Source organism: Arachis stenosperma, chromosome 3 (genome assembly GCF_014773155.1).
Source record: "Arachis stenosperma cultivar V10309 chromosome 3, arast.V10309.gnm1.PFL2, whole genome shotgun sequence".
Taxonomy (NCBI): Eukaryota; Viridiplantae; Streptophyta; class Magnoliopsida; order Fabales; family Fabaceae; genus Arachis; species Arachis stenosperma.
In genome coordinates this window covers 146,706,493-146,719,161 of record NC_080379.1, presented here as the reverse complement: position 1 = coordinate 146,719,161, position 12,669 = coordinate 146,706,493, and the positions used below count along the sequence as shown (strand labels likewise).

Here is a 12,669-nt window from a genome sequence, read left to right as displayed (position 1 = left end):
TAATTTTATTGTACAGAACACATATTTTATGTGTATAAATGGTAATTTTTTTCTTCTACAAATAGATTTGTCAGCATTTTCAACTTTCATAATAGAAATAGTAGTTTACTTTAAAGAGAGAGGAGCGTTTTATATATTGTTGTTGTGATATGTATGTATCTCTGATTATGCTTTTCTATTTATATAGATACAATGTTTACTTTTTCAAATTTCGTTAAGTTCAATTCATATTAAGAACTTGAATCATTCACTATAAAAAATTTAAGCCACCCATTTTACAAAAAAAAAAAAAAAAAGTCACAAGCCATTAGATGAACATCCATTCATATGACAATAAAAAAATTCTTTTGTTATTTAGCCGTCTTCCTCCCTAATTTGCAGCACTCGTTTAGAAGGTAAGTAGATAGTAGGTCTTCGTCAAACCAAAGTAGAAAAGAAAGAAAGAAGGTAAGCCGTTTGAACTTCAAACAAACACTAGATCAATAATTTGATTGATTTATGAGAATGCGTATGGAAATGGTTTTGAAAGGGAATTAGTTACTACCAGAATAGTGGGAAACGAGGTAAAATAGATCAATAGTGTAGACTGTAGACCAAACATACCCATGTGACTAGCTGGTTACTGAAGTCAGCACCAAACTTTAATTTGATTCCCATTGAGCCATGTAAATTTAAAATTAGCATATGATAATATGGAATGGATTTCAAAATTAGATACAAAGACATTTGGCTAAAGTCTAAAAGGTCACGAAACACAATGTAGAAGGGGACAGAGCAATAGCTGGTTGAACAAACACACATGTTAATTCAACCATATACTATTTTTTGAAGAGCAATCATGATTAACAGCGGGAAAAATTCTACAGTGGGGTGGTTACCTGATAACTACTACACTGTGCGTGATTACCAGCTACAATATTCCGAATAAGTAGTAATTAATTATTGTACACCCAATCGCATTGTCAAAGGTAGTGGAATGACCACTCATTCACTATGTACCGTCGATTTTCAGAGTGGCCTGGGAGAGAGGGAGAATCAAATTTGTTGTTGAATAATAATTTATTATTAAAAAGAACTAACCATACTACCACTAGGGGGTGCAGCGCCACCAATTATTTAATGTATGTTAGGATCATTGGACTAGCGTCTAGACTCTATAGTTAATTAAGAAAATGGTCCTGTCATTCTACATAAGTTAATTATTTAACAATTGGAAAGGGACATAGGCAGGATGGGACGAAAGACAACATTATTCCTATAAAGAGAGGGTGATGGGGCCGCTCTACCCAAAGCGGCAAAGGCCGCTGTTAAAACTTCATCATATATAAATAACGTACAAGCAAACGGGCTTCTTTTTATCTATTACTCAAACCATTCATCATCATGTCTCTTATCAAATCTCAATGGGCAATCATACCTTACTGTTTTCACATTTTAGTTTCTGCCATCTCACTTGTATCGTGGAAGAAAGAAGGGTTACAAGTGCTACTTTGTTGAAACTTGAAAGATAGTATCATATCATACCATCTATTGTGATAGCTGATAACGGTGGAGCCCATAACGCGTTATATTCATCTCCAGATGACTGACTTTTCTTAAATATATATAGCTTTTACTTGATCTCTTAAATATGCCAGAAGAATATTATATATAGATCGATCTTTCAAATGTAGGGACCGGCCAAATAAAACTATATTTCGTTATTGTGTTGTAATAGTTTATATATGAAGTAACAAGCTAATTATTAAATTACAATTTAGGAGTGTTGGCTCCTTATTGAATATACTCATCTCCTTGGATGAAATTCTGCACTGAATAAGCAAAAACATGCTCCGAGGGGACCTTGCTACTCCAGGATACCCTCTGAGACAAATCAGAACCAGGTCCCTTATTCTCAAATTCTCCATAGTAGAGTGTCTTGAGAGCAAAGTCACCAGTCCATGGCATCCAACCCTGGGGTGTGATCAATGCTTCCAAGAAGCAATTCAGGAAAACTGTTCTAGAGTACTCTTTCCAAGGCCTACCCAAGTAGTTCTTATGCACTTTGGGATTGCTATTATACAACTTCATGTATTCCTCGGTGCCATTGATCAGGCAGTTCTGGAACACAAACCCGGTTGACTGTGCAGGATCTGTCCTGCCGTGTGCCGTCACAGCGTTGTTCTCCCCCTTCTCTGGCTTCACTTGCCTTGGAGCCACCAAGACTTGGCTGTCTTGGAAGATGGCGGCCGAGTTGCCGAAGATGAAATCTACGTTCCCGATAATCCGGCACGATTTGTAGAACTGGCGCAGGGAATGAGCATAGAGAGTGTCTTGGTTGCCTATGAATTCACAGTTCTCAATGATTGAGAGATCGCTGTCTAGTCTGAAGGCCACTGCTTGGTGAGCATCAGGCCCAGCAGTGTTCTGTATTGTGAGATCCTTCGCCATGAACCCATCCCCAAGAACCGCTGCCATACATGATTCACATCAAATGAAAGTTAATGTTTACTGAACATGTTAAAAAAGGCTTGACAAAGCAAAGGAAACTTTCAACTTTATAAATCATGCCAGAAAAAGGATTCTGAAATGTAGTTCGTAACAAATAATTGATATTTAAGCCAGCGAAAGCATTATGCACATGAGTCCTCCAAATCAAACAAAAGCCGGTGCGTGAACTTAAGCAGCACAGAATGGCCCACAATCACATGATCAAGATTCAAAGAGTGTGGGGTTTTTCCGTTTTTGTTTGTTGTGGACTAAGAAAAATAAACCAAATATGAAGATGACTCACCACCAGTATACCCACCTAGCTAGTAGTTACACAAACATAAACCAAAACTATTCACGTTAAATTCCTTAGTAAATCAAGAAAACGGAAAACCCCTCGAAGTGAAACAATTAATGCTAAGGATATGTTCAGCAACCAATATCCAATTATCCATCATGAAATGGAATCAATTAAAATAGAAACCATAATTAAGAAATACAACACTACTTATCTTTTTTTTTTTTTTGACTAACACTTATCTCATTTAATTTAATATTTATAATTACATATAATATATTCAAAAAGAAATCTAACAGATTTATTATATTGACTATTGAGGATTATACAAATACAAAAAAAAGAGAATCATATTTTTAAATATTGAGTAATTTATTTGGAAAAAAAAAAATAAGTTGATAACAATATTGAGCAGTTTAATAATAATTATTTTGGAAAAGGAAAATCTTACCGACTGTAGCAGAGTTGTAAGTGGTCATGCCGGGCTGGCCAGCGTTAGCAGAGCCAGTAATTACCGTTTTCCCCATGCCGTCGCCCAAGAACACCAAATTCGTCTTCTCTAACGGAACTCTAACGGTCTCTTCATATACCCCTTCCTTAATGTATATCACGAACCTCTTTCCGCCGTTACCGTTACTCGGCGCCGCGTTGACCGCTTCCTGTACCGTCTTGTAATACCCATTGCTGCCATCCTTGCACACCGTAGCGTCCGGCTTCAGGCCCGTCGGGAACCCTGGTACGGAACCTCCGCCCGAAGATCCTGTCGCTTCCCAGAACCCGTCACGCTCTGTCGCCGGAGGCTTCCACGTCGCCGGGTCTTTCCCGTAGGCGTCGTAGGAGAAGGCCATGGAGAGCGCGTTGCTTGAGAGTTGGGTGAGGTTGTCGATAAACGACATCGTTTCGCCGACCTTGGATGTGTCGTTGGCGTACTTGAGGCCATTCCAGCAGTCGTACTGGTAGACAAGGGCGGCGGTAAGCCAGGCGCGGGCGTCCTTGGTCTTGTCACGTGTCAGGGCATCGTTGGCTTGGGATAGGCGGTGGTCGGAGTTGGCGAGTTCCTCGAGGCATGTGGTGGCGGCGACGGTGCGGTTGCGGCTGTCGGAAGAGGTGTCGAGGATGGACTTGACCATGGACTGGGCGGTTTTAAGGTTGTTGGAGGAGGCGGAGATGGCAGATTGGAGGAGCTGGAGTGAGGTTGGGTTGGGCGGGAGAGTGGTGGATTGGGAGAGAGTGGACTCGCATTGCTGGGGAAATCGCGTGCCCTTGCAGGCTTGTTGGATTACGGGTGAGACGGCGGCAATGGGGGTGGGTGTGGGGGTGGAGGGAGTGTGGGAATTGTGGTTGTTGTTGTTGTGGTGGTGGCGCGTGGCGGAGGAGAGGGTGAAGAAGAGTAGGAGGGAGAGGGAGAGAAGGGAAATGAGGGAGGCCATGGCACAAGTTGGGGTTTTGAAGAACAAGAATATGGGTTTAGATTTGGTTGTGGACATGATGCTGCTTATAAGTAAGTGGGAGGTCTTCGTCACTTAATACATTTTTAGATTTGTTATTAATTTATTCCAAATATGGAGTAATCCATAATGTAATTTGATTTTTTTGGATTTGATGGGGTTGGGTGGTGATGAGTGATTAATATTATTGATGAGTTGAGAAAGGGATTCACGGGTTTGATTGGGAGATGGGGATGGAGGAATGTAGATGTGGCTCGCACTACAGTACAAAGTGCAGTGGGAGTCACGAGTGGGTGGTATTTGGTGTGGAAATTTCGGCCATAGTTGGGGTTCGGTGAATCATTATTCATCAACGATCAGCCTCAGGCTCAGGCGCTGCAATGCGAGTGTCGGCCAGAAATGCTTAAATGGTAGTCACGAGCACACAGCACCCACTTCAATTTCACTCATCGGTTATTACTTATTAGAGGTGGTTTTTCTTTTTTTTTTTTCTTTTTTGGTGACTAGTTATTAGAGGTGTTTACAAGCAAGGTAATCCAATTATGCCAGTTTTGCATCCAGACGTACTTCTGAAAGAACATACCAAGGGACCAATACATCTTGTCATCTTTATCCCGATTTCCCATTAAACTCATCTCAATTGGGGATTCAAGGGACCTTATGACAAGATCGTCATGGATGCCGATATGTTCTTTCTTTCCAATACTGGAATTTCTCATGGATCGGATCAGTTTCATTTCTTCTCATGGAATTTCTATTATTTTTATAATAATAGAAATTATTTATATATTAATATTATATATATTAACACTTATATACTAACATTCATGGAGAGAAAGAAAAAAAAAAGAGAATTTATAATATTATAGTGTATAAAGAGAAAGAAAGAAAAATATTTGTTATTGTTGTAACTACATATGTATTATGATAAATTATGTCCTATTTATACTTGCTCAAGAGTTCTTTTTTCAAATCGTATTAATGTAGAGTCCATCCTAAAAAAATTAAGCACCATTCACAGTTAATATTTTGCACCGCCCAAATTCACTATATTGTAACACTCTCCTTTGAATGTTCATTAGGAATATGCCTCATTAAAATCTTATTAAAGAAAAATATAATGGAAAAAAATTTTAGTAATGAAAAAGAGTATAATATCCTTTGTGATGGAAATTACCTCATTAAAAAAATCTTGTCAAGAAAAACTCTAATAGAAAAAAACCTGACCAAAGAAAAAAGAGTACAGTCTCCCCCTCTTGTCGACATTATCTAATATCTCGAAATCGGCGTATCCCAATCTGATGTACCAATCTTTCAAAAGAGAATTTTGGGAGTGACTTTGTAAATAAATCTGCCAGATTATCACTTGAGCGGATCTGTTGGATATCAATTGTCCTTTGATTTTGAAAATCATGAGTGAAGGAGAATTTAGGTGAAATATACTTTGTTTTATCACCTTTGATGTATCCACCCTTAAGTTGAGCAATGCATGATGTATTATCTTCAAACAGAACCGTTGGAGCTATCATCTGATCAATCAGTCCACATGATGAAAGAATATACTAGATCAAACTCCTAAGCAAAAAATACTCGCGACTTGCTTCATGTATCGCTAGTATTTCAGCATGATTACAGAATGTTGCTGCAATCGTCTGTTTCGTTGACCTACATGATATAGTTGTACCACCATATGTAAACATGTATCCTATTTGTGATCTCTCTTTATGTGGATCAGACAAGTATCTTGCATCTGTATGGCCAACTAGTTGTGACTTGGATCCATATGGATAAACAATCCAATATCATCCGTTCCATGAAAATATCGAAAGATTTGTTTGATTCCATTCCAATATCTTCTGGTTGGAGAGGAACTATACCTTGCTAGTAAATTTACCGTAACTGATATGTCAGGTCGTGTATTATTAGCAAGATACATCAGTGCTCTAATAGCACTAAGATATGGTACTTCAGAACCAAGGATATCTTCATTTTCTTCTTTTGGACGGAATTGATCCTTTTCCACATCCAAAGATCTTACGATCATTGGGGTACTCAATGGATGTGACTTATCCATATAAAATCTATTCAAAATCTTTTCTATGTATGTTGTTTGATGAATAAAGATCCCATTTTTTGTATGCTCGATCTGCAAGCCGAGACAAAATATAGACTTTCCAAGATCTTTCATCTCAAACTCTTCTTTTAGAGCTTTTATAATTGTTGGAATTTCTTCAGGGGTTCCAATGATATTTAAATCATCAACATACATAGCAATTATAATGAATCCAGATGTAGATTTCTTTTTGAAAACACATGGGCAGATATCATCATTCTTGAATCCGTTTTTGGCCAGATACTCAGTAAAACGATTATACCACATTCGCTCAAATTGCTTTAGACCATATAAAGATCTTTGTAATTTGACTAAGTATAACACATGTGAATATTCATTGGATGGTTTAGATATCTTTAATCCTTCAGGGACTTTCTTATAGATATCACGATCTAATGATCTGTATAAGTAGGCTATTACCACATCCATTAGATGCATATGTAGTTTATGGTATGCAGATAAACTGATCAAATAACGCAATGTTATTACATCTCTTATAGGGGAATATGTTTCTTCATAATCTATACTGGGCCTTTGTGAAAAACCTTGTGCCACAAGTCAAGCTTTGTAGCGTACAACTTCATTTTTCTCATTTCGTTTTCTCATAAATACCCATCTATATCCAACAGGTTTTACATCTTCTAGTGTACGGACTACAGGTCCAAAGACTTCACGTTTTGCAAGTGAGTTTAACTCAGCTTTCATAGCTTCTTCCCATTTTGGCCAATCATTCCTTTGTCGACATTCTTCGACTGTTCTTGACTCAAGATCCTTACTTTCATGCATGATATTTAATGCCACATTATATGCAAATATTTCAGTGACAATTGTCTTATTTCGGTCCCATTTTTCTCCTGTAAAGACATAATTTATCGAGATCTCATCATTTTCACAATTTTTAGGTATCTAAACGTCTTCTGGCGTCAAAACTATATCAAAATTGTGGACAACTACAGGTATCTTTACTATGTCTTTTTCAATAGGAATAATATTTACCTCTTTTCTTTTTTGAGAATTTTTGTCTTTAGAACCGACAGGTCTACCACACTTCTGGCGTGAATTTGTTTTAGCGGCCACTTGTCCAACTGGGACATCTATTCAAATTGGGGCATTTTTAGCTGGTATATAGGATTTGGTTATCCTTTTCGTATAAAAAAATGTATCAGGCAATTCATTTGCTATTCTTTACAAATGTATAATCTTTTGAACTTCTAGTACACATTGTCCTAATCGAGGATCTAAATACATCAATGATGATGCATTCCAATTAAGTTTCTTTTCAGGAAGCTTATTCTCTCTTCTAATATTGAAAATTTTGATTCATCAAAATGACAATATGCAAATCTAGCTTTAAATACATCTCTAGTTTGTATCTCAAGATACCTCACTATAAAGAGAGAATCATATCCAACATATATCTCCAATTTTCTTTGGGATCTCATTTTGGTGTGAGAAGGTGGTGCAATGGGAACATATATTACACACCCGAATATTCTTAAATGAAAAATATTTGGCTGCTGGCCAAAAGCTAATTACATAGGAGAGAACTAAAGATAACTTGTTGGCCTCAAACGAATAAGTGCTACGGCATGTAAAATAGCATGCTCCCAAGTCGAGGTTGAGAGATTTGTTCTCATAAGTAATGGTTTATCAATTAATTGGATGCGTTTAATAAGTGATTCTACTAACCCATTTTGTGTGTGAACATAAGCTCCTAGATGTTCAACGCTTATTCTATTAGTCATACAATAAGCATAAAAAACTTGGGAAGTAAATTCACCAGTATTATCAAGACGAATTGCTTTGATTGGATTTTCTGAAAACTGTGTTTTTAATCGAATAATTTGAGCAAGTAATCTCACAAACGCCAGGTTGCTAAAAGACAATAAGCACACGTGTGACTATCTCGAAAATGCGTCTATTAGGACCATAAAATATTTAAAAGATTCATATGGTAGATTAATAGGTCCACATATATCGCATTGAATCCTTTCTAGGAAGTCAGGGGACTCAAATCCAATCTTTACTGGTGATGCCTTAAAATTAACTTTCCTTGAGAACATGCAGCGCAACAAAATTTACTAGATTTAAGAATATTCTGGTTCTTTAGTGAATGTCCATAGGAGTTTGCAATAATTCTTCACACCATGGTTATTCCCGAATGACCCAATCGATCATGCCAAGTTATGAATTTATTTGGGCTGGTAAATTTCGGATTTACAATGGCATGTGATTCAATTGCACTAATTTTAGTATAATATAACCCAGATGAAAGTGAGGGTAACTAATAAACCCCAATTTTGTTGTTTATCTTGTGCTTAATTTAGGAGATTTTATCACCTTTTCTCACATTTATTCAATAAAATAGCATAGTTTTGTAATTCTCTCTTATTTTGTGCTTAAGTGTAAAAACATGCTTTTTAGGCCTTTAATTTGGTCATTTTAATTTACCTTTGATTCCACTAGATGCCTTGATGTGTTTGTTAGTAAATTCAGGATTGAAAAGGGCTAGGAATAGACCAAAAGAGTGAAGAGAAAAGCATGCAAAGTGGAGAACTCATGGAAAATAAAGAATTTGGAGTGCATCCATCGACGCGCACACGTGACAGATGCGTACGCGTGGATGGTAAAATGTCAAGTGACAGCGTACGCGTGACCCATGTGTACGCGTCGATGCTCGCACGTGACCTCATTAAAGTGAAAATGCTGGGGGCGATTTCTGAGCTTTCCAGACCCAAATCCAACTGATTCCAGAGACTATTTCATGCAGAATTGAAGATTGGATAAGGGGGGAGCACTTAGTGTAGCTTAGTATCATGTAGTTTACTTTCTAGAGAGAGAAGCTCCCTCTTTTCTCTAAAATTAGGGCTCTTAAGATTACTTTCATCTTAGATCTAAGCTCAATTTCTTGTTATCATCTTGTTTTCTTTACATTTTCATGCTCTAGTAGTGTAATTCTCTTAGTTCCTCATTAATTTTCCTATTGTGCCCTTTCCTTTTAGTATATGGATACTCATGTTGGATTTGGTTTTCAGTTAATGTAATTGATGTTTCTTTTATGTTCCTATGGTTCATTGCTTTGTTTATTATTGGTTGCTTACATTGGGTAGTGGGTAGATTTTATTATTCTTCGTTCCAATTTATTATGCTTTCCTTATTGCCTTCCAAGTGTTTGATAAAATACTTAGTTGGATGTTAGAGTAGTTTTTGAGCATTCTTGGCTTGGGAAGAGGAATTGGGCAATCTTGAGTCATTAATACCCAATTCAAAATTGATGATTTAGAGTTGTTAGTTAATATCATTTCTATTGACTCTACTCTCTTGCTAATTCAATTAGTGAGTTGATTAGGACTTTTTGGATTGAGATTAACTAGTCTTATTTGACCTTCTCTCGCGTGAAGATAACTTTGTACCTTCTTCCAATGTTAGAGTTAACTAGATAAGATAAATTCTTGTTAATTATTGTTATTAGAGACTAGGATAGAAAGTATATATTCTAAATCCTTGCCATGAATGTCTCTCTTTATTAATTACTTTCTTTAGTTACTTGATTTACTTTTCTTGCCACTTATTTTCTTGTCCCTTTTATAAAATCAAACCCCTTATTCCTTTGTAGCTAATAATTGACCACTTCATTGCAATTTCTCGTGAGACGACCCGAGATTTGAATACTTCGGTAAATTTTTATTTGGGGTTTGTACTTGTGACAACCAAATTTTTTATTGAGGATTGTTGTTTGTTGGTTTAGAACTATACTTGCAACCAGAATTTATTATGAAATTCTTTACAGACGAATAGACAAACCTTTCATCAGTAACTTTCTAATATAACTTTTTTATTTGAATCATGAGTTGTGATACATAAGTACTCATGATTTTCTTCATTCATTGTTTCAATATGATATCCGTTTCGGCGAATAGTGCATTATTTATTATGAATGTTGTTCCTCTGGGAAATAAAATTATAGCTCTACCGGAGCCTTCTTTCACATTGCCTGAGTAAAAAATAGTATTAACATATTCTTTTTTTGACACAAGATGAGTAATTCTTTATTATTATTATTCTTTTTGGCACAAGATGAGTCAAAAATAGTATTAACATATTCTTTTTTTGACACAAAAATAGTAATTTTGAAATTCATAAACATAAATATTTTATTACACATTATTTTTTTACATCGTACTTAAAATTCAAATACATAAAAAATAAAACTTAACAAAAAAAATTTCGTACATTATTTATTTATATGAGTACTTAACAAACCCATATATAAAACTATTCTATCATTGATCAAATAACCAATATTTCCTTCAGGACCCTCAAAGAAATCAAATACTTCATAATGAGTGGTGTAATTTTCAGCAACATCCTTTGAAACAAAATTTGTCTCTTTTCCTTTGTCATCATTTTTCAAAGATACTTGATAAAGATCAACTAAGTGCCTTGGGGTACGACAGGTACGCGACCAATGTCCCTTTCTACCACAACAGAAATATTTATTCTCTGTTGATTTATTTTGCCCATTGTTTCTTTTTTTATCCTACTTCTAGTGAGATCCTTTCTCGTGGACATAATTTTTCTTTCTTCCATAATTTCTCTTGTTAACAAAACCTTGCCATTTACCTCTTCTGGGGTTATGATTTGCGCATTTGCTTCAGAAATGGGGCGGCGCAAGTTGGGCGCGCTTCATGATTTCTTAAAAGCAATTCATTGTTACGCTCAGGAACAAGAAGGCAAGAAATTAGTTCAGAATATTTTTTGAATTCTTTTTCTCAATATTGCTGCTGTAGGAATACATTTGAGACATGGAAGGTCGGGAAAGTTTTCTCTAACATATCATTATCAGTTATCTTTTTCCCACATAATTTCATTCGTGAGGTAATTCAGAACATTACTGAATTGTATTCATTTATGGATTTAAAATTCTGGAGACGTAAATGCGTCTACTCATATCGGGTTAGAGGAAGTATCACTGTCTTTTGATGATTATACCTTTCTTCAAGGTTTTTCATAGATCTGCAGTATCTTTTAGTGTGAGATATTCATTTTTGAATCCTTCGTCAAGATGACGGCAAAGGAAGATCATAACTTTGGCTTTATCCTTCTAGGATGTATTATTTTCAGCCTTAATAGTATCTCCAAGATCTATTGAATTAAGATGGATTTCAGCATCTAGTATTCATGATAAGTAGTTGTTTTCAGATATATCAAGAGCATTAAATCTAAGATAAGAGATTTTTGACATAATAAAAATTTATTACCTGAGTCTTCCTAAATTTTGATCAGAGTCTCATACTGATAACATGTTATAAAATAAATAAATAAATAAATAAGAAAGAGGTAATAAATATAAAATTAAAAAGTATAATTAAATAACTCTAGTAGTAATATTTACCACAATTAATATCTCACAATAATAAAAATAATTTATATATTAATATTATATATATATTAACACCTATATATTGACACCCAGAGAGAGAAGAAAAGAGAATTTATAATATTATAGCGTATGAAAAAAGAGAGAGATAAAAATATTTGTTATTGTTATAACTGTGTATGTATTATCACAAAGTATGTCCTATTTATACTTATCGAAGAGTCCTTTTTTCAAATTGTATTAATGTAGAGTCCATCCTTAAAAAACTCAGCACCGTTTACAATTAATATTTTGCACTGTCCAAATTTATTTAATTTGGACATTCATATTGCAACAATTCATAACTTGTTAGAGTATTAATTTTACGTTTGTGAAATAAGAATCAATTAAATTATCAGATTAGTTTTATATTATTTTAAAAAATTTTTTTGTTAAATTATGAATGTTAAATGATAATTTAATGATGTATTATAATTTGTAATTTATCTATTTTCTTTTTTATTTTTTTTAATGTTCATATCCATATAAAAGTTTTTAATTTTTTTCAATTAAATACTCAATTATTCGAACAATTCAACACGATTTAATTGGTTCAAGTCCTTTTAAAATACAAACTCCAATCCAAACCAATTAAATTTTAGCAATTAGGTTATTGAGAAATACTATTTATCCTTTAAAATATCATTCTTTAAACAATCTTTAAATTTAATCATTCAATTTATTAGAAACAAGAGACTAAACTGGAGCAAAGATTTGTGTGTTATTGAGTGTATTCAAGTTGTCTAGTCAAGTTGTCCATTCAAGTTGTCTAGAATGATACAATATAAAGGATATTTATAGGTACTAAGAGAATCGTAATAATAAGGACGTAATCTCCTATAATAAATATTCTGATATTCTAAATAATACTAATTGATCCTAATTGATCCTAATTATATTCTAACATCCCCCTCAAACTCAA

General features: G+C 34.8%; 1 protein-coding gene across 1 annotated transcript; it reads right to left on the bottom strand.

The window, feature by feature from the left end:
• Positions 1–1,668: 1,668 nt before the first annotated feature.
• On the bottom strand, positions 1,669–4,424 carry LOC130970324 (probable pectinesterase/pectinesterase inhibitor 51). The gene is made up of 2 exons (XM_057896376.1): positions 3,219–4,424; positions 1,669–2,450 (listed from the first exon to the last, which is right to left on the bottom strand). The coding sequence occupies exons 1-2, from the start codon at positions 4,252–4,254 to the stop codon at positions 1,774–1,776; spliced, it is 1,713 nt and encodes a 570-aa protein (XP_057752359.1). The 5' UTR covers positions 4,255–4,424; the 3' UTR covers positions 1,669–1,773.
• Positions 4,425–12,669: the final 8,245 nt, after the last annotated feature.